General features: G+C 41.3%; 1 protein-coding gene across 1 annotated transcript in view; it reads left to right on the forward strand.

Annotated features, from left to right (window-relative positions):
- LOC311610763 (NACHT, LRR and PYD domains-containing protein 1-like) overlaps positions 1-27,072 on the forward strand; it is a gene marked incomplete at both ends in the record, with an annotated part of 85,062 nt that overhangs the window by 13,048 nt on the left and 44,942 nt on the right. The window contains 2 exons of the mRNA XM_084862292.1: positions 22,789-22,959; positions 25,372-25,542. Of these exons, the coding sequence (XP_084718418.1) occupies positions 22,789-22,959; positions 25,372-25,542 (342 nt within the window). The remainder of the gene's footprint in view (positions 1-22,788; positions 22,960-25,371; positions 25,543-27,072) is intronic.

The raw sequence follows: 27,072 nt of genomic DNA on the forward strand, positions 1-27,072 counted from the left end.
TAGTCAAAATGATATTTAAGGTGTCTGGGTGCAGATGGGTTGAATTTCAGAGAGAAGTCAGCCCCGAATGGGGGAGGAAGAATGTTTTTTAGATGTTTAGGGAGAACTGCAGGTGGCTTCTGCTGACACAGGTATCCAGGCTGTGCTGCAGGTGCTTCTGTTGATGCAAGTATCTGGGCTGTTTTTCAAAGCTTAGGCTTGCAGAACAAACTTAATTTCTGCTAAGTTAGAGCCCTATTTCTTGATTAACCCTTTCATTCCCTTTGTAATGGGTACATATAAAGGAAAAGAAGGGGGATGGGTTGCCATTTCTCTTTGTCTGTTTCTTGCATGGGAGGAGGTGTCGTGGATGCCTAAGAAGTAAATTCAGATTATTTCCTGGGATATTGGCCTGTAGGGTCCCTTTACCTGGGTAAGGAAAACTGTACCACTGTCTGGTTAATTAGAACTTGCAATTTTGTTTGTATAAACTTAGTAACTAATTTTAAAATGCAGGGCCCAAGGAAGAGGAAGAGGAGAAATAGTGTTAGGAGGAACAAAAGGGGTAAATGCCAGATTAATTTGGGCAGAGCTGCTTATAGACTAGACCATACTGACTTTGCTTTCCTAACTGATTTCCCTGAGCTATTGAATATTTTGTAGAATGTGTGTGATCTTTCCTCTCTCTGATCTGTAGAGTTTAGATAAAAACAACAGGGGTGTTAGCAATTAAACAAACCCCTCCCTCTTTGGCTAAAAGATGGTCTAGGGCAGGGGTCTGCAACCTTTAAGACATAAAGAGCCACTTGGACCCATTTCCGAAGGAAAAAAAATCCTGGGAGCCGCAAAACCATTGCGACATTTAAAACAAATATAACACTGCATATATTATTTCTTACCTTAATGCTATATACCAGATCGTGCAGTTAGCTGTCAATCTAAAGAAAAAGAGAACTTTTTCACTTAACAATATAAAATATATTTTTCAAATTAATAGCTAATTAAAATATTTAATTTACCTGGTTAATGGGATTTTTGCCCCTGAACCTCAGTGCACAGTGTCAGCACATCAGGGCTATAAGACGTTACCTTCATTTTCACACAGGCTTGCAAGTTGTTGGAGCCACGGTAAAGCTTCAAAAGAGCCGCATGCGACTCTGGAGCCGTAGGTTGCCGACACCTGGTCTAGGGCAATGGTCGGCAAACTCATTAGTCAACAGAGCCAAATATCAATAGTACAATGATTGAAATTTTTTTTGAGAGCCAAATTTTTTAAACTTAAATTTCTTTTAACGCCACTTCTTCATAATAGACTCACCCAGACCATGGTATTTTGTGGAAGAGCCACACTCAATGGGCCAAAGAGCCGCATGTGGCTCGCGAGCCGCAGTTTGCAGACCATGGGTCTATGGCCGTGGTTGACAACTGGTGGTCCGTGAGATCTGAAATGTTGGCAACCACTGGATTACAAGAGGGTGACCATTTTAGGGGGACCATTTTAGGGACATAAGAGCATTATGAAGGTAAACAAGGAGATGTGATGGAGAGAAATCCTGTAAATGGTCCTAGGGCCAGAGGTCTATAATGAATTCAAAAATATCTTGCACTGTTCAGATGGGATAGTCTGCTCCAGCTGGGGGAATGTTGTCACTAACAATCTGCAGGAATGTGAAAGTCTAGGTATATAATTTACTAAAGGCCCGGTGCATGAAATTCTTGCATGGGGAGGGGGTGGCTCCTCAGCCCATCCTGTACCATCTCCAAACTGGGACCTCTCCAGGGATGTTCAACTGCCCATTTAGGTCTGATCCCACCACCGGGATTTGGTCTAAACGGGCAGTTGGACATCCCTCTCACAATTCAGGACTGCTGGTTCCCAACTGCTCGCCCGCCTGCCTTCCTGATTTCCCCTAACCACTTCTTCCTGCCAGCCTTATCACCTCCTAACCACTCCCCTGCCAGCCTTATTGATGTCTAACTTCTCCCCTGCCAGCCTGTTTGCCCCTAACTGCCATCCCCTGCAGTCCTGTTCCCCCCCAACTTCCCTCTTCTGCCAGCCTGGTCACCCCTAACTGTCCTCCCCTACAGACTTGATCACCCTCAACTGCCCTCCCTTATAGGCCTGGTCCCTCCCAACAGCCCTCTCCTGCTGGCCATCTTGTGGTGGCCATCTTGTGTCTACATGGGGGCAGGATCTTTGACCACATGGGACAGCCATCTTGTGTATTGGAGTGATGGTCAACTGCATATTACTCTTTTATTAGATAGAATAGAGGCCTGTTGCTCTGAAGGGTGTCCCAGATCAGGGTGGGGATTTCCTTTGGGCATGGGGTGGCCTGGGAGAGGGGCCTGTGGTGGTTTTCAGGCTGCCCACACCCCATGGTGACTCAAGTGGAGGCCCTGGTATCTGGGATTTATTTCTTCTACAATTGAAACTTTGTAGCCTGGAGCAGAATCAAGCCTTCTGCTCACTTCATGGTGGCAGCCATTTCCATGGGGATTTATTTTTCTAGAATTGAAACTTTGTAGCCTTATGTGGAGGCCTGGGCCTGCTAGAGTGTGCAGAAGGTTGGCTTCCTCCATTGTCCGGAGCAACCCTAGCCTCCTGCTCTCTCCAACTTCATGGCTGCCACCATTTTTGTTGGGATTCATTTATCTTCTATAATTGAAACTTTCTAGCCTGGAATGCAGGCCTGAGCCAGCCAAGGCAGGCGTAAAGCTTGGCTTCCCCATCGCCAGGGAAACTCACACCTCCCTCCTACTCCCTCCATGGCCACAGCCATTTTGGTTGGGTTAATTTGCACAATTGCTCCTGATTGGCTGGTGGGTGTGGCTTGTGGGTTTTGCATATTACTCTTTTATTAGATGCGAGAGGGGTTATTTTTCTCCAGGAAAGCTAATGGGAGGGTAGGTTACCCTGGGGACAAGGTTTTTGTTTTACCCAAGTTTTGTCCTTTTCTAGGAATCTGGAGCTTTCCACCCTGTTGAGTTTTTACACCTGTACCTGGCCCATTGTTCTTGTTCTGGAGATTAAGGGGACAATGAGGTCTGGGCACAAAAGGAGGTTTTGATGGTATCTAGGAGTGGTATTTCTTGAGTACAAGTAGGGCTTGTAATCTGATGGAGACAAAGTGTCTGATACATTTTAGTATTACTGGGGCAAAAGCTAGTACAATAAGAATTATGACAAATGAATTGATGGAAGGAAAGAGACATTAGTTTGGAGGGTAGTAGTTTAATATACCAAAATTAGGTGTATTCTTCAATTATTTACTTTTAAGTGTCCTTGGTATAAGAGGATAGAATTTACTAGATGGCTGTGGACTTCTGTTTTATTATTTCAGTTTCCTTAGACTGTTTGTTCTGGCTTACTGGCCTGTATCATATACAATATATAACTTCCTTTTAACATTTTTCCTACAAACCTTTTACAACTTTCATGAAACTTTTAACAACTTTCATAAACATTCTTACAACTTTAACTTATCTTCTTTTTCTTTTAAAAATGCATGTCCATGCCTTATGTCCTATATTATTAAAACCATATAATATTTAAACTTTAATTTTTCAATGATAATAAAAAATAAACAACCAGCATTTCTTAAATTGACACTTATGAACATTCTCACTTTTAAGAAATATACCTTTAATAAAGTACAATACATTATATTAACAGTTCTAAGTTTATTTTTATAGATTTCTGAAATAAAAGTTAAAGCAGGTGAACTTAAAACATATTGAAATATTTAGATGTTTATCATTTAATCCAGCAATGCTCTAAAGCTTTTAAGTTGCTGAAACTTTGGAAAATTATGTATAGGCATATGAAACTGAAGAAAAGTCAGGGGGAGGAGGGAGCAGGCCCACAGCCTTCTCCCAGGCCTCTGCCACTTTGATTTAAAACTGCCACATTTTTCCTTAAATATAACATGCTAAGGTTTGGTTGATAATGTGTTCAGCTTCTGATAGTAGCCAGACTGTAAACTAAGTGTTTGTAGTTTTGCAGGGAAGAAAGTTGTTCTTTGGAAAAGGGGGTTTGGGTGTGAGAAGGCGCTGAGGTCAGAGCAGTTTTCAGAGCTGACCTTGGGATTTAAAGGCTCAGTGAAGAGTCTCCTCACCATGTCCTGTTATAGAGGAGTTTTCTGAGAAGACTGAAGTCGGGAGCACAGAGGCGAGAGCATCTAGTGAATCTGGGAAAGGAGAGCATTTCTTGTTTAGAGGAGGAGACAGTCATGGAGGAGATAAGGTGTTTATAGTCTAAGGAATGGCACAGCTTTGTGGGATGAGAGTCAAACTGAAGTAGGTGGCTGTTATTTAAGACAACTGGGCTTTATGAGGGGATGCATGTACCATTCCTGTTGGGCAAGAAGAGTGGATAAGGGGGTATTTAGTATGATGCAGTGTTAGGTGAGGTAGCTAATGACTGTGAGACTGATCCATCAACCCCCATAATAGAGACTGAAGAGCCATAGACTGGGGACTAGGAGATGGTCAGCAGGATCAAAAGTGGTGAAGGAGGAGGAGGATTTGAGATGGGGGGGTGTTAGGGGGTGGAAGGAAAAGCTGTGAGGGAGAGCAGCTGTTACAGAGAAAAGGATTTGTCCTTAAGTATAAACAAAAAAACAAAAAAATCCTGAATATATGGGACCTCAGGCTATCTGCCCTGCCAGCAGCAGAAGTTGTCAAGATCAGTGAGAATTTTAAAATTTGAAGTATCATTCTCAGGCCATTAGTACCCATTGTCTAATTTGTATTGCAGCCAAGCAAAATTGCGATAGAAAATGAAGCACTTGGGACATAAATCTTGAGCGAGCCCTAGGGCCTGTAGATTCTTTATTTATTTATTTATTAAATTACTATCTTTGTACATATACCATTGCCCTCCCCTCCCATACATGCCCTCCCTCCCCAGAGTTTCGTGTCCATTGGTTGTACTTATATGCATGTATATAAGTCCTTCGGTTCATCTCTTATCTCCCTCAGATCTCCCTAACCTCCCACTGTAATTTGACAGTCTGCTTGTTGCTTTACTGTCTCTATATCTTTTGGTTCTTCAGTTTATAATGTTCTTCATCATCCATAAATAAGTGAAGACATGTGGTATTTCTCTTTCATTGACTGGCTTGTTTCACTCAGCATGATGTTCTCCAATTCCATCCAGGTTGCTGCAAATGATGAGAATTCCTTTTTTTTATGGCAGCATAATATTACATTGTGTAGATGTACCATAGTTTTTTGATCCAATCATCTGCTGATGGGCACCTAAGCTGTTTCCAAATCCTAGCTAATATAAATTGTGCTGCTATGAACATAGGGGTGCATATATCCTTTCTGATTGGTGTTTCTAGCTTCTTGGGATATATACCTAGGAGTGGGATTACTGGGTCAAATGGGAGCTCCATTTTCAGTTTTTTGAGGAAGCTCCATACTGATCTCCACAGTGGTTGCAGCAGTCTACATTCCCACCAGCAGTGCACGAGGGTTCCTTTTTCTCCACAACCTCGCCAACACTTGTCGTTTGTTGACTTCTTGATGCTGGCCATTCTGACAGGTGTGAGATGGTACCGCATTGTTGTTTTGATTTGCATCTCTTGAATAATTAGTTACTTTGAGCATGTTTTCATATGCTCTTGGCCTTCCGTCTGTCTTCTTTTGAGAAGATTCTATTTATATAGATCCATTGCCCATTTTGTAATTGGGTCATTTATTTTCCTTTTATTAAGTTGTATAAGCTGTCTGTAGATGTTGGAGATTAAACCTTTATCAGTGATAACATTTGCAAATATGTTCTCCCATACAGTGGACTTTCTTGTTGTTTTGGTGATGGTTTCTTTTGCTGTAAAAAGCTTTTTATTTGATGTAGTCCCATTTGTTTATTTTCTCTTTAGCTTCCATTGCCCTAGGGGCAGTATCAGTGAAGAAGTTCTTTTGGCATATATCTGAGATTTTCTGCGTGTAGATGCCTCTAGTATTTTTATGGATTCCCGTCTTATGTTTAAGTCCTGTATCCACTTTGAGTTTATTTTTATATATGGTGTAAGTTGGTGATCTAGTTTCATTCTTTTGCATATATCTGTCCAATTTTCCCAACACCATTTATTGAAGAGACTTTCTTGACTCCATTGTATATTCGTGCCTCCTTTGTCAAATATTAACTGAGCATAGTGATTTGGGTTGATATCTGGATTCTCGATTCTATTCCATTGATCTATATGACTGTTCTTGTGCCAGTACCCTGCTGTTTTGAGAACAGTGGCTTTGTAATACAGCTTGAAATCTGTTATTGAGATCCCTCCTACTTTACTCTTTTTTCTCAGAATTGCTGTGGCTATTCAGGGTCTTTCGTTGTTCCAAATTAACTTTTGAAGAGTTTTTTCCAGGTCAGTGAAATATACCGTTGGTATTTTAATGGGGAGTGCATTGAACCTATAGATTGCTTTGGGAAGTATGGACATTTTGATTATGTTGATTCTACCAGTCCATGAACATGGTATGTTCTTTCATCTGTTTACATCTTCCTCTATCTCTTTTTTCAGTGTTGTGTAGTTTTCCGTGTATAGGTCTTTTACCTCCTTAGTTAAGTTTATTCCAAGGTATCTTAATTTCTTTGGTGTGATGGTAAATGGGATTGCCTTTTTAGTCTCTGTTTCTGTAAATTCACTGTTGTTATATAGAAATGCCATAGATTTCTTGGCTTTAATTTTGTATCCTGCTACATTGCTAAATTCATTTATTAAGTCTATTAGTTTTTTGATGTAGTATTTTGGATTTTTTATGTACAATATCATGTCATCTGCAAATAAGGATAATTTTACTTCTTCTTTTCCAATTTGGATGCCTTTTATTTCCTCTTCTTGTCTAATTGCAATAGCAAGTACTTCCAGTACTATGTCAAACAGGAGTGGCGAGAGTGGGCATCCCTGTCTTGTTCCTGTTCTTAGAGGGAATGGTTTTAGATTTTTGCCCATTGAGTATAATGTTGGCTGTGGGTTTATCATATATAGCTTTAATTATGTTGAGGTATGATCCTGTACTCCCACCTTGTTGAGAGTTTTTATCAGGAAAGGGTGTTGGATTTTATCAAATGCTTTTTCTGCATCAATTTATATGACTATATGATTTTTATCTTTCAATTTGTTTATGAGATATATCATGTTTATTGATTTGCGGATATTGTACCATCCTTGCATTCCTGGAATAAATCCTACTTGGTCGTGGTGTATGATCTTTCTGATGTTCTGCTGGAGCTGATTTGCTGGAATTTTGTTGAGGATTTTGGCATCTATGTTCATGAGGGATATTGGACTGTAATTCTCTTTCGAGTTGTCTTTATCTGGTTTTGGTATTAGCGTGATGCTGGCATCATAGGAGTTTGGAAGTGTTCCTTCCTCTTGAATTTTTGGGAATAGTCTGAAGAGGATAGATTTTAGTTCTTCCTTGAATGTTTGGTAAAACTCTCCTGTGAAGCCATCTGGCCCTGGGCTTTTGTTTGCTGGAAGTTTTTTGATGACTGTTTCAATTTCTTCCCAAGTCACTCGTCTATTGAGGTTTTTAGATTCTTCCTGATTGAGTTTTGGAAGGTTGTATTTTTCTAGGAATCTGTCCATTTCCTCCAGGTTGTCCAGTTTGTTGGAATAGAGTCGTTCGTAGTATTTTGTTACAATCCTTTGTATTTTGGCGGGGTCTGTTGTTATTTCACCTCTTTCGTTTCTGAGTTTGTTTATTTGGGTCCTCTCTTTGTTTCTTGGTTAGCCTGGCTAGAGGTTCATCAATCTTGTTTATCCTTTCAAAGAACCAGCTCTTGGTTTTGTTGATCTTATGTATTGTTTCTTTGGTCTCTATGCCATTTATCTCCGCTCTGATTTTTGTTATTTCCTTCCTTCTGCTTACACTGGGCTTTTCTTGTTGCTCTTCTAACTCTTTCAGTTGTAGAGTTAGATAATTTGTTACAATTTTTTCTTGTTTTTTGCAATAGGCTTGTAGAGATATGAACTTCCCTCTCAAAACTGCTTTTGCTGTGTCCCATAGATTTTGGATTGTTGTGTTTTCATTGTCATTTGTTTCCAGGATGTTTTTAATTTCTTCCTTGATTTCTCTGGTAACCCAGTCCTTGTTTAATAGCATGCTGTTTAATCTCCATGTTTGATTTCTTTCTTTTTTTAAAAATATATTTTATTGATTTTATACAGAGAGGAATTGAGAGGGACAGAGAGTTACAAATGTCAATGAGAGAGAAACATCGACCACCTGCCTCTTGCACACGCCCTACTGGGGATGTGCCCACAACCAAGGTACATACCCTTGACCGGAATCGAACCCGGGACCCTTCAATCCGCAGGCCAACGCTCTATCTGCTGAGCCAAACTGGTCCTGGCTTCATGTTTGATTTCTTTAGATTATTTTTATTGTAGTTAATTTCCACTTTTATGCCACTATGATCTGAAAAGATGCTTGATATGATTTCTATCTTCTTGAACTTTAAGAGACTTTGCCTATGTCCCAACATGTGGTCTATCTTTGAGAATGTCCCATGTGCACTTCAGAAGAATGTATATTCCGTGGCTTTGGGGTGGAATGTTCTGAAGATGTCGATTAATTCCATCTGGTCTAGTAAGTCATTTAAGATTGATATTTCTTTGCTGATTTTTTGTTTAGATGATTTGTCGAATGGTGACAGTAGGGTATAAAAATCTCCTACTATGATTGTATTGCTATTAATCTCTCCCTTAATGTCCTCCAGCAGTTTTTTGTTTTTTTCTTTAATGTATTTGGGTGTTCCCATTGTTGGATGCATATATGTTTACCAGGGTTATTTCTTCTTGTTGGATTACTCCCTTTAGTATTATGAAGTGGCCTTCATTATCTCTTGTTATGTTCTTCATTTTGAGGTCTAATTTGTCAGATATAAATATTGCTACCCCAGCTTTTTTTTTTTTTTTTTTCATTTCCATTCGCCTGGAAAACCTTTTTCCATCCCTTCACCCTCAGTCTGTGTGCTTCTATTTTTCTGAAGTGGGTTTCTTGTAGACAACAGATATATAGGTCTTGTTTTCTTATCCAATCTGTTACCCTATGTTTTTGATTGGAGCATTTAAATCAATTAACATTTACAGTTATTATTGATAGGTATTTATTTGATGCCATTTTTATTCGATACCCCTGTGTCCCTTCTTTGCTTCCTATTTCTTTATTTTTACAGTAGGCCCTTTAGCATTTTTTGCATTGCTAGTTTGGTGGAGATAAATTCCATTAGTCTTTTTTTGTCTGTGAAGCTCCTGATTTCCCCTTCAATTTTGATTGATAGCCTTGCTGGGTACAGTATTGTTGGATTCAGACCCTTCCTTTGCATGACTTTGTATATATTTCATCCCATTCCCTTCTGGCCTGATAAGTTTCTGTGGAGAAATCAGTTGCAAGTATGATAGGGGTTCCTTTATATGTAACTTTCTGTCTCTCTCTGGCTGCTTTTAAGATTCTTATTTTGTTGTTGGTGTTTGCCAGTTTAATTATAATGTGCCTTGGGGTTGGTCTTCTGGGGTTCATTTTGCTTGGGACTCTGCGAGAATCTTAGATTTGTGTGGGTTTTTTCTTCTCTATCTCTGGCAAGTTTTCTGTCATTATTTTTTGAAATACATTTTCCATGTCTTCCTCAATTTCCTTTCCTTCTGTAACCCCTATTACTCTACTATTGTTTTGTTTTGTATTGTCCCAAAGTTCCCTTAGGCTCTCCTTTCTGCTTTTTAATTTTTTTTTCTTCTAGAAGCTGCTCAAATTGGGTATTCCCCCCCCCCCCTCTTGTCTTTTAGCTCACTGATGTGGTCCTTTGCTTCTTCTAGTCTGCTCTTGATGCTTTCTATTGAGTTCTTCATAGTACCGATGTCATAGTTTCTTGAGTCATCTTCATTTCTTCTTGGTTCTTCTTAATTTCCTCTTGGGTCTTACTCATATTGTCAAATTTGTCTTCCATTCTTTTTAGCCATCCTTTTGATCATTGCTCTGAATTCTTGCTCTGCTAGGTTGCTTGCCTCTATCTCGTTTACTTCCTTTTCTGGTGATGCCTGCTTTTCTTTCATTTGTGGGCTGTTTCTTTGTCTCCCCATGGTCTATCTTTTCAGGATGTCAGGTTATGTAGATCTCTCTCTCCTTCCAGTTAGCCAAGAAGGATGCCCAGGGAAGGTCCTCTCAGAACAATCCGGCCTGTAGAACCTTAAGCAGATATCCCAAGGGTGTGTTGTGGGTAATGGCCGACTGTGTGTTCCACATAAGTGGGCCTTGAGTCTAATCTCCCATGGACAGTAAGTTAGAGAAAAGCGTCCCCTTCTTCTCCTGAGCATCAGAAACAAACAGGTGATCACACCTGACCAGTAGGCATCCCCACAGACAGGTGGACCAGGGAACCTGGTTCCCGGGGAGTGTGTCCTGACCAGCACCGGATTTCAGGTAGGAAGTGGCTGTGCAGTCATAGCCCAGAATCTGGCCCTGATTATCCAGAACAGAAAACACAGAACAGCCCAAAAAGAAAGGGCTAATAGCCCTAACTAGTTTGTCTCAGTGGATAGAGCATTGACCTTTGGACTCAAGTGTCCCAGGTTTGATTCCAGTTAAGGGCATGTACCTTGGTTGCAAGCACTCCAGTAGGGAGTGTGCAGGAGGCAGCTGATTGTTGCTTCTCTCTTGTTGATGTTTCTAACTCTCTATCTCTCTCCCTTTCTCTCTGTAGAAAATCAATAAATATATTTTTTAAAAGAAAGAAAGAAAGGGATAATAGACTCGAGCCACTTACCAGTTAATTCAGTGAATACAGACATGAAGGGAAAGATGAATTGAGTTGGGGACACATTGGGTCAAGGTGCTAGTGGGCTATTGAAGTGGATTATCTGGCAATAAAATAGAGATGGTAATTTGCATCTTGAAATAGATAAAATCCTATTTTATCATTTTATTTGGGAGTAGATAAAATCACTTAAATAGTGTGTGAAATGTAGAATTTAAATTGGTGGAAATTATACAAGGCAGTCTATCCTATAACTTTCAAACAAAGCCCATTCTTCTCTCTCTCACATCCTGCAAATGTTCTCTCCTAGAACCTTCCCTTTTGCCATTTCTCTCCTTGGGAACCTCCCTATGGTCCTGCTATCCTGGGAAGGGGATATGGTGCCACACAAGCCAATCTGGACAACCGTATACTAGTATATACTAATATACAAAAATCCCATCATAAAACTATATCTTTAAACAACCTCTTCTAGGTTCTGTTCCAACCTCTCACCTCCTTCTTTCCCTTCTGGAAACTGGGACTTTACAAAATTTGTGCCAAAGGAATAAAGGCATGTCTGCATCGATGAGAGGAAGACTGTCTATATCCCCAAGGTCTTTGCCAGGCCCTATGCTGGGTACTGAAGATTTTTTAAGAAATGAACATCTGACCCAGCCCACAAGAAATTCCCAGACTGAGGCAGAAACAGACACACTAAATGAGCACCGCAGTGTAGAATGTCAAGGGATGCACTGTGAGAAACCACATGGAAAGTGTCAATTAGCCCAGGGTGATGGGATCAGAGGGCAATTCCAGAGACTGATCACCCCTGGTGATAGCCCTGCCCATTGCAGCCTGACATTGAGAGGGGCCAACCGCATGGTGTTGAGCACAGTATGCACATTAAGAACTCCCACACACACCAGTCATATCTCCCCTGTGCCTCTCTCTCCCCCTCAGGCACAGCTGGGGCCCCATTACAGATTCCTGGTGGAAGACTTTCTTCTCTCTTCTCAAAGTCCCTGGAAGCCTGCAGGAGCTGGATCTGAGTGGGAGCTCTCTGAGCTGCTCTGCAGTACAAAGTCTTTGTGGTGCCCTGAAAAGTCCTCACTGCATTCTGACAACCTTGAGGTGAGTCTGGCTTGAGTTCTGATCTGAAATAGGGATGGACAAGAGATACAAGATAAAAGTTGTGTCTAGGATGGGTGTGTGGTCTTTGTTTTGTGTGGGTTTTTTTAAATATGTTTTATTGATTATTTTCCAGAGAGGAAGAGCGAGGGATAGAGAGTTAGAAACATCAATGAGAGAGAAACACCAATCAGCTGCCTCCTGCACACCCCTCACTGGTGATGTGCCCACAATCAAGGTACATGCCCTTGATAGGAATCGAACCTGGGACCTTTCGATCCACAGGCCGATGCTCTATCCACTGAGCCAAACTGGTTTCAGCAGTGGTCTTTGTTTTTGTTTAAGCTTTTAACATTTTATTTATTTTTCAGTTACAGTTGACATATTTTAGTTTCAGATCTACATCCCAGTAATTAGACATTATAAAACTTACTAAGTGATGATCCTGAAAAATCCTTGTGTCCAACAAATATTCATTGAGCCCCTCTCTGACCATGGCTACTGCAGTAAGCAAACACAGACAGGATTCTATTTTCACAGAACTTGCAAGTGATTGACAATAACCACACAAATGTGTCATTACAGGCCCAGATAAGGGCCTCCAGTGGAAAACGACCTTAATAAAGAGAATATTGAAGTACATGTGAAGAATACAGAGGGTTTACCTAAGTGAATCATGAGGAATCTGTGAAAGTTCAAAGACCCTGTGGCAGGAGGAAGGGTGGGCTGTCATGGGATTGAAAGCAGAAAAATGAGGCTGAAGGATGGAGAGCAAAGGAGCCACAAGAGGCTTGCTTCAGAGGTCATGAAGTAAGACTGTCTATGCAAGGCCCTGTTAGAATTTGGGGTTGTTTTTTCTAATGCAATGTGATTATAATTAAAAGGTTGATAAAATCAGTACATTTACAAAGTAGAAACAGACTACCATATAAAATTGGGCATGGAGGAGAGCAATAATATAGATTGGAAAACCAGTTCATAGAAAATTTTCAATTTTCCAATAAAGATGGTGAGAGGTTTCACTAAGGAAAGTTACCATAGTTTCTGCCAGAAATAGTTGTATCTTGGACTAGCGTGTTGGCCATGGAAATGGAAAAAAGTGAATGGATTTAAGAGATCTAAAAAAAAAAAAAAAAAAAAAAAAATTAAAATCCAGTAGATTTGAATTATGGAGAAAAGAAGATGGAGCTACAGAAGATAATCTTAGGTCAGGCCAAAGATATGCATGGGATAGTGGCACCTTCACTGAGATGGAAATACTGAAAGAGGAATGAATGGGGATGGAATCAAGTGTGTGATTTTGTGCAAAATATTCAAGTTTTTTTTTTATTTTATTGATATATCCAATAGGAGAGGTCAAGCAGGTATCAAATTAACTTCTGTGCAAAAATAAGATGCCCTATAAAACAAATCTCAAAAAATTTAAGAGAATTGAAGCCACGAAAATTATATTATCTGAACATAATTAAATGAAATTGGAGCTCAATAACAAAGGGAAAATTAGGAAATTTACACATACACAGAAATGAAACAACACACTTCTAATAAACAATGGGTCAAAGAAGAAATCACAAGGGAAATTTAAAATGCATTGAGATAAAAAAAAAAAAAAAATACCAATATAGCAAGCAACATAGGCAAACACCTAAACTGCAGCCTTGAACAACAATTTCAAAAAATACAACTAAAAGGCAAAAGAAACATGATCCAGAACCACAGGAAAGCTGACTGACTGGAAACACTACAACTAGAAGGAAAGAGAAAACCACAAGCAAAATTAGAGGAGCTGTAAAAGCCTGATGTGCAGAGAAGTGGGCGCGCAAGTGCGAAGAGGATGGAGCCAGAGAGGATGGGGCAGCTGAGAGCCTGGCTGGCATTCTATAGCAGGAAGGAGATAAAAGCTCCAGACTGTGCTGAGCCCCAGCTTCGACTGCACTGAACCCCAGTTCCAGGTGAGAATCTGGGAATCCAGATTCATTGAGGTAGAGACTAGACTGTCTGGCAGTGGGCAAAACTTGAGGGGCGCCTTTCTCTCAGAGGTGCTTGCAGCAAGTACCTAGGAACACTGAGACCCAGGAACTTAATAGGGCAGGGCTGATGGGAAGCCAAGCTCTAGGCTCCACCCTGAAACTCCACCCCATCCAAGCTGAGCACATAGGCTTTTGCAATTTTTCAAGTCTAGTCAAATACTGCTGTCTCCTGGTGTAGACACAGCTAATCTTCACAGCCAATTGCCTGGAAGTCAAATCCTCCCACTGATACCAACAATAATCAAGACTTAACTACAACAAGGTTGTACACACAGTCCACAAAGGGGTACACCAAGAGTGTCCACCTCAGGTAACTGGGGACGCTGAGCCACTGGCCCATGTAGGATACCTAGCAAACAAAGCTACCCTACCAACTCAGGGAAGCAGTGAAAATGTGGAGACAAAGAAACAGATTACAATTGAAAGAAATGGAGGAAAACAAACAACTGGAGATAGAGTTCAAAACCATGGTTATAAGGTTTTTCAAGAATTTCCTAGAAAAGGCAGAAAATTTAGCAAGACCCTCGAGGATATGAAAAAGGACCAACACTGACTGAAATAAAAAATATTATACAGACACCCAACTGAAAACTAGAGGAATGCAAGAATCAAGTCAAAGATTTGAAGTACAAAGAAGCAAAAAACACTCAACTGGAAAAACTAAAAAAAAAAAAAAAAAAAAAAAAAAAGAATCCAAAAATTTGAAGATAGTGTAAGAAGCCTCTAGGACAACTTAATGCATACCAACATCAGAATTATGGGGGTGCCAGAAGAGAGAGAGCAAGATCCTGAAAACCTATTTTAAGAAATAATGTCAGAAAACTTTCCCCACCTAGTGAAAGAAATAGACTTACAAGTCCAGGAAGCACACAGAACCCCAAACAAAAGTAATCCAAAGAAGACCACACCAAGACACATCATAATTAAAATGCCAAGAGCAAAAGACAAAGAGATAATATTAAAAGCAGCAAGAGAAAAACAGTTAATTACCTACAAGTGAGCAGCCATATGATTTTCAGCTATTTTCTCAACAGAAACTATGCAGGCCAGAAGGGAGTGTCACGAAATAGTCAAAGTGATGATTAGCAAGAACCTACAACCATGAGTACTCTACCCAGCCAACCTGACATTCAGAATTTAAGGTCATCTAAAGAGCTTCACAGATAAGAAAAAGCTAAATGAGCCGAAACCGGTTTGGCTCAGTGGTAGAGCATCGGTCTGTGGACTGAAGGGTCCCAGGTTCGATTCCGGTCAAGGGCATGTATGTTGGTTTCGGGCACATCCCCGGTAGGGGGTGTGCAAGAGGCAGCTGGTCGATGTTTCTCTCTCATCAACATTTCTAGCTCTCTCTCCCCTCTTCTCTGTAAAAAATCAATAATATATATATATATATATATATATATATATATATATATATATATATTTTTTTTTTTTTAAAGCTAAAGGAGTTCATCACCACCAAACCAGTATTATATGAAATGCTGAAAGGTATTCTTTAAGAAGAGGAAGAAGAAGAAGAAGAAAGATAAAAATCATGAACAACAAATACATATCTATTATATCAACAAGTGAATCTAAAAATGAAGTGAATTAAAAACCTGAGGAACAGAATAAACTGGTGAATATATTAGAATCAGGGGCATAGAAAGGGAGTGGACTGACAACTCTCAGGGGGAAAGGGATGTGAGGGGTGCTGGAAGAGACTGGACAAAATATAGTACACCTATGGATGACACTGGGGGGGGTGGGGAGGTAAGGGAAAAGGGTGGAGTGGGAACCAGGTGGAGGGGAACTATGGGGGGGGGGGAGAGGAACAACTGTAATAATCTGAACAATAAATATTTATTTTAAAAATAAATAAATAATAAATAAAATGTGTTGAGATGAATGGAAACAAAACAAAACGTATTTAATGCAACTAAATCGGTGCTTACAGGGAAATATATATTATCAATGCCTAGATTTTAGAAATAAGGGATACAACTACTCACCCATTAGAACTGCCAAATGTAGAACACTAACACCACCAAATGCTGACAAGATTGTGGAGCAAAAGGAACCCTTATATATTGCTAGTGGGAATGCAAAATAATATGTTCATTTTGGAGAATCCTAGTAAACTAAACACACCCTTACCATATGATCCAGTAGTCATGCTCTTTGGTATTTACTCAAATGAGATGAAAACCTATGTCCACACAAAAATCTGCACAACAGTTTTATGTCAGTTTTATTTGTAATTGCCCAACCTGGAAAACAACCAAGTTGTCCTTCAGTAGGTGAGCAGATAAATAAATCATGGTATACCTATACAATGAAATATTATTCAGTATGTGAAAAAAATGAGCCCTCAAGCTATAAAAAGAATGAGCAGTCCTTAACTGCACATTACTAGTTGAAAAAAGGACATTCTGAAAAGCTATCTATACTAATAAAAGGGTAATTTTATTATGCTAATTAGACCAGACATCTTCCAGACGTTCTTCTGGACAAAGCCACAGTGATGGAGGCCAAGGCAGAGGCAGTTAGGAGCCGTCAAGCTTGCAAGGGAGGGCAGTTAGGGGCAATCGAGCCATCAGGGAGGAGCAGTTAAGGAATGATCAGTCAGCAGGGGGAAGCAGTTAGGGGGTGATCGGGCTGACAGGCAGGTGAGCGGTTAGGAGCCAGTGGTCCTGGATTGTGAGAGGGATATCCCCAAGGGGTCATGAATTGGAGAGGATGCAGGTCTTTCTGAGGAACCAGCTTTCCCTCCCCCTCCCCGTGCACGAATTTTGTGCATCAGGCCTTTATTATACTATATAATCCCAACAATATAAAATTATTTTATGTATATATTTTATTGATTTTTTACAGAGAGGAAGAGAGATAGATAGGGAGTTAGAAACATCAATCAGGTGCCTCCTGCACACCCCCTACTGAGGATGTGCCTGCAACCAAGGTACATGCCCTTGACCAGAATTGAACCTGGGACTCTTCAGTCCATAGGCCAATGCTCTATCCACTGAGCCAAACCAGTCAGGGCAATAAATAAAAATTTTTTAAAGAAAATTATTAAAGAGACTTATAGATACAAACTATTAAGTGTAATGATCAGAGCATGAATATAGATGATGAGAACCCAGAGGAGTTGCTTGGCCTAGTAAAGGCTCAGAAAAAAATCCCTATTGAGGTGACTCCTGATCTGTATCTGGTCTCTATGATTTTTTTTCTCATTATGATTGTGAGGATATATTAAATTTTACAAAGAAATCAAAGTTCAGAAAGAATCAGAGAACAGATGTTGCATTTTGTTATGGAAGCCGGAAAGCATCCTTAAAGAATTTTTCTTGAATTCTGTGAAACAAGTTGAGAACCACTAGCACGGTCGCCTAAGACCATTGGAAAACACAGATTTTACATTACGATTCATTAGCAATAGCAAAATTACAGTTATGAAGTAGCAACAAAAATAATTTTATAGTTGGGGGTCACCACAACATGAGGAACTGTATTAAAGGATCGCAGCATTAAAAACATTGAGAACCATTGGTCTACTCTAGACAGAGGATTAAAAATGGTGTCAGAGTAAGTGGGTGCTGCATGGACATGCTCATAGGCTAGCAATATATTGAAAAGATCATAAACCATGATCAAGTGGGATTATTCCAGGAATACAAGGCTTGTACAATATTCACAAATCAATAAATGTGAAATCTCACATAAACAGATTGAAAGACAAAAATCACATGATCATATCAATACATGCAGAAAAAGCACTCAACAAAATCGCAACACACATTTTAGATAAAAACTCTCAGCAAAGTAGGAATAGAGGGAGCATATCTCAACATGATAAAGACCATACATTGACAAACCTACAGCCAACATCATACTCAAAAACTAAAACCATTTCCCCTAAGAACAGGAATAAGACAGGGATGCCCACTTTCACTTTCCTGTTCCACTTAGTACTGGAAGTGCTAGTCGTAGTAATCATACAAGAAGTAATTAAAAGCATCCAAATTTGAAAAGAAGTAAAAATGTCATTATTCACAGATGACATGATATTGTACATAGAAAACCCCAAAGACTCCATCAAAAAACTACTAGATTGGCCCTAGCTGTTTTTGCTCAGTGGTAGAGCATTGGCCTGGAGACTGAAAAGTCTCAGGTTCTATTCTAGTCAAAGGAACATGCCCAGGTTGTGGACTCGCCCCCCAAATAGTAGGTGTTCAGAGGCAGCTGATCACTGATTTTCTCTCGTCATTGATGTTTCTCTCTCTCCCTCCCCTTCCTCTCTGAAATCAATAAAAATATGTTTTTAAAAAGAACTACCAGACTTAATAAATGAATTCAGCAATGTAGCAGGATACAAAATTAACACTCAGAAATATATGACTCTTTAATATACCAATAATGAACTCACAGAAAGAGAAACTAAAAAAGAATCCCATTCATCATTGTACCCAAAAAATTAAAATACCTAGGAATAAACTTAACTAAGGACATAAAAAGCCTGTACTTGGAAAACTATAGGACATTGAAAAAAGAGATAGAGGAAGACATAAACAAATAGAATAATATACTGTGTTCATGGATTGGTAGAATCAATGTCATTAAAATGTCAATACTACCCAAAGTAATCTATAGATTCAATGCAATCCCCATTAATATACCAATGGAATATTTCATAGACTTAGAACAAACCCTTCAAAAATTTATATGGAATAATAAAAAATAAAAAAGACACTGAATAGATGCAACAATACTGAGAAAGAAAAACAAAGTTGGAGGGATCACAATACCAGATATCAAGCTATAAAACAAAGCCATTTTTCTCAAAACTGCCTGGTACTGGCACAAGAACAGACATATAGACCAATGGAAATAAATGGAGAATCCAGAAATCGACCAAAGCCATTATGGTCAATAAATATTTGACAAAGGAAGCAAGAGCATACAATGGAGTCAAGACAGTCTCTTCAATAATGGTGTTGGGTAAATTGAACAGACAGATACAAAAACTGAAACTAGACCACCAACTTACACCATACTCAAAAATAAATTCAAAATGGATAAAGGACTTAAACATAATTTGGGAAACCATAAAAATCTTAGAAGAATCCATAGGCAGAAAAGTATCAGACATCTGTCATAGCAATATCTTTACTGATACTGCCCCTCGGGCATTGGAAACTAAGGAGAAAATAAATAAATGGGACTACATCAAATTAAAAAGCTTCTGCACAGCAAAAGAAACCATCAACAAAACAACAAGAAAACCCACTGAATGGGAGATCATATTTGCCAATGTTACCTCCAATAAAGGTTTAATCTCCAATATTTATAGGGAATTCATACACCTTAACAAAAGGGAGAAAAACCGTCCAATCAAAAAATGGGAAAATGACCTAAATAGACACTTTTCAAAAAAGGACATACAGAAAACCAAGAGACATATGAAAACATGCTCAAAGTCACTAATCATCCAAGAGATGCAAATCCAAATGGCATGAGGTACCATCTCACACCTGTCAAAATGGCTATCATCAACAAATCAACAAACAACAAGTGCTGGCGAGGTTGCGGAGAAAAAGGAACCCTTGTGCACTGCTAGTGGGAATGCAGACTAGTGAAACCAGTATGGAAAACAGTGTGGAGTTTCCTCAAAAAATTAAATATGGAACTGCCATTTGACCCAGTAATCCCATTTATAGGAATATATACTGCCGAAACTGGTTTGGCTCAGTGGATAGAGCGTCAGCCCGCGGACTGAAAGGTCCCAGGTTCAATTCCGGTCAGGGGTTTGTACCTTGGTTGCGGGCACATCCCCGGTGTGGAGTGTGCAGGAGGTGGCTGATCGATGTTTCTCTCTCATTGATGTTTCTGACTCTCTATCCCTCTCTCTTCCTCTCTGTAAAACATCAATAAAATATATTTTTTTTAAAAATAGTATATCCTAAGAAATCAAAAACATCGATCAGAAAGAATGTATGCCACCCATATGTTCATAGCAGCACATTTTATAATAGCTAAAATCTGGGAAAAGCACACTTATCAGTATATGAGTGGATAAAAAAATAACTGTAGGACAGTTGCACTATATAATTCTACGGAGCTATAAAAAAGAGGTATCTCACTTTTTGGGACAGCATGGAAGGACCTCAGGAGTATTATGCTAACTAAAAAAGTCAATCAGAGAAAGGTAAGTATCACATGATCTCACTCATATGTGGAATCTAATGAGCAAAATAAATTATTGAACTAAGTCAATCCAGAGACAAAGAAGCATAGAACCAACTGCAGAATCTCAGAAAGAAGGTGGGGAAGGGTGGGTCAGTGGGAAGACATCTACGAAAGAACTTGTATACTTATAAAGATAACCCCTGGACACAGAAAATAGGTTGGTGAAGGCCTGGTGGTGAAGGGGAGGGGTTGGGCTAGAAGAAGTCAATGAAGGACCTATGTACGGTAATATGATACTTTCAACAATAAAGATTTAATTAAAAAAAAAAAAACACCAAGAGAGAACTAAAGCATAAGGGAATTTGGGACAGACTAAGAGTGTGTGGGTGTGTGTGGGTGTGTGTGTGGGTGTGTGTGTTTGCACATGCTCAAATGTGCTTGTTTACACTAAAGAAGAAACAGTCTAAGTTTGAATATCTGTTGATAAAGGATGATGAAAGATATGAGAAGAAGGACTAATTGATGGTTTCCCTTTCCTCAGAGGGAGGCAATGGGAGAAGGATGGATTTGTAGGAGTTGGGAAACACCTCCAACTGTAACAGGAGAGGAGAAAAACTGTCAGAGGGACATTGGCCACATAGATTTGATTGTGGGAACTTGATGGGTTCATTTCTATTTAAAAAATATAAATATGTTTTTATTGATTTTAGACCTGCTCCGTTTCCGACCTGGGCCGGTTCACCCCTCCTTAGGCAACCTGGTGGCCCCCCGCTCCCGGGAGGTCACCATATTGATGCCGAACTTAGTGCGGACACCCGATCGGCATAGCGCACTACAGCCCAGAACTCCTGGGCTCAAGCGATCCTCCAGCCTCAGCCTCCCGAGTAGCTGGGACTACAGGCGCGCGTCACCGCGCCTGGCTGTTTTTATTGATTTTAGAAAGAGAGGAAGGGAAAGGGAGAGAGAGATAAAAACATCTATGACAGAAATATTTATCAGTTACGTCCTGCACACTGAGTGTAGGAATATCGAAGACTTTGAACAATGTCTAATTAATGATTGGGTTTCTCCTGAACACTTGAATATGAAAGAATCAAGGATTCTGGATGCTTTGAATTTTATGGACATGGAAAACTGAGCATAGTAGATGGACAAAGAAAAGGGAACTATAAAGAAGAGGTTGGAGGTCAGAAGAGAAGATTCCAGAAAAATCCTATCAGAAGGGAGGCAGGATATTGTAGAGTCAAAAACACAAAAGCCTTAGTCCTTCTGGAGCACACAGTAAAAAGAAGGGGGACATGAAAATTGAATTGCTATCTCCTTTGAATTTGGCACCAACCCTGTGCTATGGCATGTGGGATTCCTGTTACAGATCAGCAAACTTGAAGATTAAGAAACTTGCCCCCAGTCTTCATCTGGTAACTGACAGAGGTAAGCTCTGACACCAGGCCTATCTGACACCCACTCAGGTGAAGTGTAACCAGGTCCCATTTTAGTGTCCTCCACCTCACCCAGAGCCTTCCCACCATTGCATCCCAGTCCCCTTTCAGCGGGTACTTGCCAAGCTTCCATCTAGAACTAAGTCTGAAAAACCAAACCCTCCTCCAGGATGTGCCAGGGGCTCCTCAAATTCAGTGTATTCCAAACTACACTTTCCTCTCCAACCAAAAAACACCTGTCCCTCCTCTCAGGACTAGCTTGATAGTTTGTAGGATCCATACAAAATGAAAATGCGGTGCCCTTGCTCACACATCAGGAAAGAAATGAAATCAAAGGTACTAAGATATAAAGCTTTATTCCTTCCACCCCAAGCTGCAGCTGTAATTGCTCATCATTGACATTACTCTGAGGGCTGGGCAGCCACAGGAGGGGAGATAGTTTCCCTAAGGCTGTAAATAATAGAGAAAGTGAGAACTAGGCTGGATGGGAGAATGCGGTTGGGAGCAGATACACACCCTCATGTTGAACCCCACCAAAGTATCCTGCCTCAGATACCTGGGCATTTGGAAGGGCTGAAGTGGTTAACAATTAGGCCCAGTACACAACTAGAAGGTTGGGTTAGTTAATCATGCAGTTCTGATGTGGAGAGGAAGAAGCACTGGTAAGAATCACACAGACATGAGAAATGTTGACCAGTGGCTCCTTGGCTGCAGGAAAAATGACAATCTCCCATGCTCTGGCAATTTGGCTCAGTGGTTGGAGCATCCACTCCCAGATTGAAAGGTCACAAATTCAATTCCCAGTCAAGGGTGAGAACCTCAGTTGCAGCTTCAATTCCTGGGGCCCCTAATGGGGCCTCCTGCAGGAGGCAACCAATTCTTTTCTGTTTCACATCAGTGTTTCTCTTTTCTCTCCTCTCTTTCCTCCCTTCCACTCTCTCTAAATATTAATGGATAAAACATACTTGGTGAGGATTAAAAATAAAATTTCTTCCTTTTTTTTGCCAGTCTCTGTAACCTTTATTTTATTTATTTTCAATCTTTATTGTTGAAATTATTACATAGGTTGCCCTTCTTCCCCCATAAACCTTATCCAGCTTGCTCCCATGCACCCCTAACACTCCCCCCAAAATTTTTAAATAAAATGTCCCAGGTTACTATAAGCCAGACATGTGTTTTTCTTCCTTTAATATCACCAAGGACACCAAAAGGGCCACAGAACTAGAAATGGAAACCAGACCCCAGGTGCCCTGAGGAGAAGGCCCTCAGGACGTGCAAATCTCTCCCACAGGCTGGACAGCTGTGGCCTCACCAAAGACTGCTGCAAGGACCTTGCCTCCGTGCTGGGTACCAGCCCAAGACTGACAGAACTGGACCTGCAGCAGAATGACCTGGGTGACCATGGCGTGAAGCTGCTCTGTGAAGGGCCCAGGCAGCCTGCCTGCCAACTCATGCGCCTGAGGTAGGTCCCTGGGGTAATTTCTGGCCAGAGGACAGGGAAGGGGAGGGAGAGTAATGGAAGCTGTATGGGAGCCCTGAATTGAACAGGGGAAGTAAAGGGGCAGAAAAATGCATGAGCAGCCTAGCTTCCACCACTCACTTAGGCCATGAGATTGGCAGGTCTTCATCTGAGACTCAGTATCCTCATCTGTTTAACAGGAGTATCATAGCCACCTCATAGATGTGATGAAATAAAATGCATGTAAAACTAGAGCAGCGCTGGGAACAGAGGGAAGAGAGGCTCACATCCTAACCACTGGTGAGGCCACATGTTCAGAGGATTCCTGCCCAGGTTTACTTCTCCATCCAAGGCAGTCCTGCCATCCTTCCTTCCCTCTGTCCTTCCTTCCCTCTGTCCTGCCTTCCTTCCTTCCTACCTACATTGCCTCATTCTTTTATTCACTCATTCATCCTTTCATTCATTTCATGACTCCCATGTGCCAAGCACCACTGAGGAGACATTATTGAGCAACAGACATGAGCCCTGCCCCCTTAAGCTTCAATTTAAGCCTTGGCCCTTCAGGCACAGAGGGTAAACAGATGGGCTACATGAAAACTGAGATGTGAGGCTGTGTAAAAACAGGAAGGAGACCAAGAAGAAAGCCAAGGGGCTCAGGTTCCAGGGCAGCAGCATCCTTTAAGAACTGTTAAAGCACATGAGATATGTTATCTCCTTTGACCTTGGCACCCACCATGTGCTAAGGCATGTGGAATTCCTGTTACAGATCAGCAAACTTGAAGATTCAGAAACTTGCCCCCCAGTCTTCATCTAGTAACTGACAGAGGTGAGCTCTGAAACCAGGCCTCTCTGACTCCCAATCAGGTGAAGTGTAAGCAGGTCCCATTTTAGTGTCCTCCACCTCACCCAGATCTTTCCCACCATTGCATCCCAGTTCCTTTTCAGCAGGTACCTGCCAGGCTTCCATCTGGAGCTCAGACTGAAAAACCACACCCTTCTCCAGGATGTGCCAGTGGCTCTTCAAATTCAGTGTATTCCAAACTACACTTCCCTCCCTAACCAAAAAACACCTGTTCCTCCTCTCAGGACTAGCTTGATAGTTTGTAGGATCCATACAAAATGAAAATGCAATGCCCTTGCTCACACATCAGGAAAGAAATTAAACAAAGGTACTCAGATATAAAGCTTTATTCCTTCCACCCCAAAATGCAGCTGTAATTGCTCATCATTGACGTTACTTTGAGGGCTGAGCAGCCACAGAAGGGGAGATAGTTGCCCCAAGGACCTAAATCAGAGAGAAAGAAAACTAGGCAGGATGGGAGAATGGGGTTGGGAGCAGATACACATCCGCTCGTTATACCCCACCAAAGCATCCTGCCTTAGCTACCTGGGCATTTGGAAGGGCTGATGTGGTTAACAGTTAGGCCCAGTACACAACTGGAATGTTGGGTTAGTTAATCATGCAGTGCTATTGTGCAGAGGAGTAAGCACTGGTAAAAATCACACAGACGCCAAAACCGGTTTGGCACAGTGGATAGAGCTCGGCCTACAGACTGAAGGGTCCCTGCTTTGACTCCAGTCAAGGGCATGTACAGTGGTTGCGGGCAAATCCCCTCTGGGGGTGTGTGCAAGAGGCAACTGCTCAATGTTTCTCTCTCATTGATGTTTCAAGCTCTCTATCCCTCCCCTTTCCTCTCTGTAAAAAAATCAATAAAAATATATTTAAAAAAAAAAAAAAAAAGAATCACCCAGGCATGAGAAATGTTGACCAGTGGCTCCTTGGCTGCAGGAGAAATGAAAATCTCCCATGCTCTGGCAATTTGGATCACGGGTTGGAGCATCCACCCACAGATTGAAGGGTCACAGGTTCATTCCCAGTCAAGGGTGAGAACCTCAGTTGAAGTGATGAAATAAAATGCATGTAAAACCACACCCTCTCCAGGATGTTCCAGTGGCTTCTCAATTCCTGGGGCCCAAACTGGGGCCGCCTGCAGGAGGCAACCAATTCTTTTGCATTTAACAACAGTGTTTCTCTCCTTCTCTCTCCTCCCTCTCCTCCCTTCCACTCTTTCTAAATATCAATGGATAAAATATTCTCGAGGATTAAAAATAAATTTTTTTTTGCTGGTCTCTGTAACCTTTATTTTATTTATTTTTCAATCTTTATCGTTGAAAGTATTACATAGGTTGCACTTTTTTCCTCCATAAACCTCTTCCAGCTTGCTCCCATCCTCCCTCAACACTCCCAACATAAATTTTTTAAATAAAATGTCCCAGGTTACTATAAGCCAGACATGTGTTTTTCTTCCTTTAATATCACCAAGGACACCAAAAGGGCCACAGAACTAGAAATGGAAACCAGACCCCAGGTACCCTGAGGAGAAGGCCCTCAGGACGTGCAAATCTCTCCCACAGGCTAGACAGCTGTGGCCTCACCAAAGACTGCTGCAAGGACCTTGCCTCCGTGCTGGGTACCAGCCCAAGACTGACAGAACTGGACCTGCAGCAGAATGACCTGGGTGACCATGGCGTGAAGCTGCTCTGTGAAGGGCTCAGGCAGCCTGCCTGCCAACTCATGCGCCTGAGGTAGGTCCCTGGGGTAATTTCTGGCCAGAGGACAGGGAAGGGGAGGGAGAGTAATGGAAGGGGTGTGGGGGCCCTGAATTGGACAGGGGAAGCAAAGGGGCAGAAAAATGCATGAGCAGCCTGGCTTCCACCACTCACTTAGGCCATGAGATTGGCAGGTCTTCATCTGAGACTCAGTATCCTCATCTGTTTAACAGGAGTATCATAGCCACCTCATATATGTGATGAAATAAAATGCATGTAAAACCACACCCTCTCCAGGATGTTCCAGTGGCTTCTCAATTCAGTGTATTCCAAACTACACTTTCCTCCCTAACAAAAAAACACCCGTTCTTCTTTCAGGACTAGCTTGGTAATTTGTAGGATCCATACAAAATGAAAATGCAATGCCCTTGCTCACACATCAGGAAAGAAATGAAACAAAGGTACTAAGACATAAAGCTTTATTCCTTCCACCCCAAACTGCAGCTGTAATTGCTCATCATTGACATTACTTTAAGGACTGTACATCCACAGGAGGGGAAATAGTTTCCCTAAGGCCATAAATCGGAAAGAAAGTGAGAACTAGGCAGGGTGGGAGAATGGAGTTGGGAGCAAATACACACCCTCATGTTAAACCCCATCAAAGCATCCTGTGTCAGCTTACTGGACATTTGGAAAGGCTGTTAAGTACAATAAGTCCAGTACACAACTTGAAGGTTGAGATAATTAATCGTGAAGTGATGATGTGGAGAGGAGGAAGCATTGGTGAGAATCACACAGGCAAAGAATATCCAAGATGGCTGTTTAGGTAAACACACCTAATCTGCTGCTGTGCACAACTACATATTTCAAAACTACAACTAAAAGATAAAACGTCTATCACCCAGAACCACGGGAAAGCTGGCTGAGTGGAAGTTCTATAACTAGACAGAAAGAGAAAGGAGCATTCAGGGCACAAGCGCTAAAAAACTGAGGTATGGGGGCGCTCGCATGATATGGGCTGGCGATGGATCCTGACTGGTGGAGAGTGTTGGGAAGGCTGCGCCATCTTACCAGGAAAGGAGGATCTTCTCTGAGGCCTGGAAAACCCACAGCGGAGGAGTCCAACAAGCAGCTGTGACGCCCCAATCGGCGCAAACACGTGGATTCAAGGGAGTTCTTTAGTCACCCACAAAACAGTCAGAGTTTGCGTGGATAGCGTGAGGGTTCTGGCAGCGCAGGCAGCAACTAGCCGAGGAGCTCCGGCCCAGCCTCCACTGTAGCCGCCAAGTGCCCAAGTGGCTGCCCGCCCCGAGCTGCGCACAAAGAAGGCTGCAGCGAGAATCCTGCCCGGCAACACCCAGTGCTGGGTTTGGTGTAATCTTCCCCAGAAGCGGGACTTTTTTAAAACGCCAAGGGGCACGGGACAGATTGTTAAGAATTGGGGCTGTCCCGCCAAGGGCGGAACATCTGGACACCTTGGCGCCTGATCCCCTTCACCCCCTTGCTTCTGAATACTAGGGAAGGACAGCCCAGTTGAGCATATCCTGGGGACTGCAGGGGGAAATT

The sequence above is a fragment of the Pipistrellus hanaki genome (assembly GCF_964339955.1).
Source record: "Pipistrellus hanaki genome assembly, chromosome: 16".
NCBI lineage: Eukaryota > Metazoa > Chordata > Mammalia > Chiroptera > Vespertilionidae > Pipistrellus > Pipistrellus hanaki.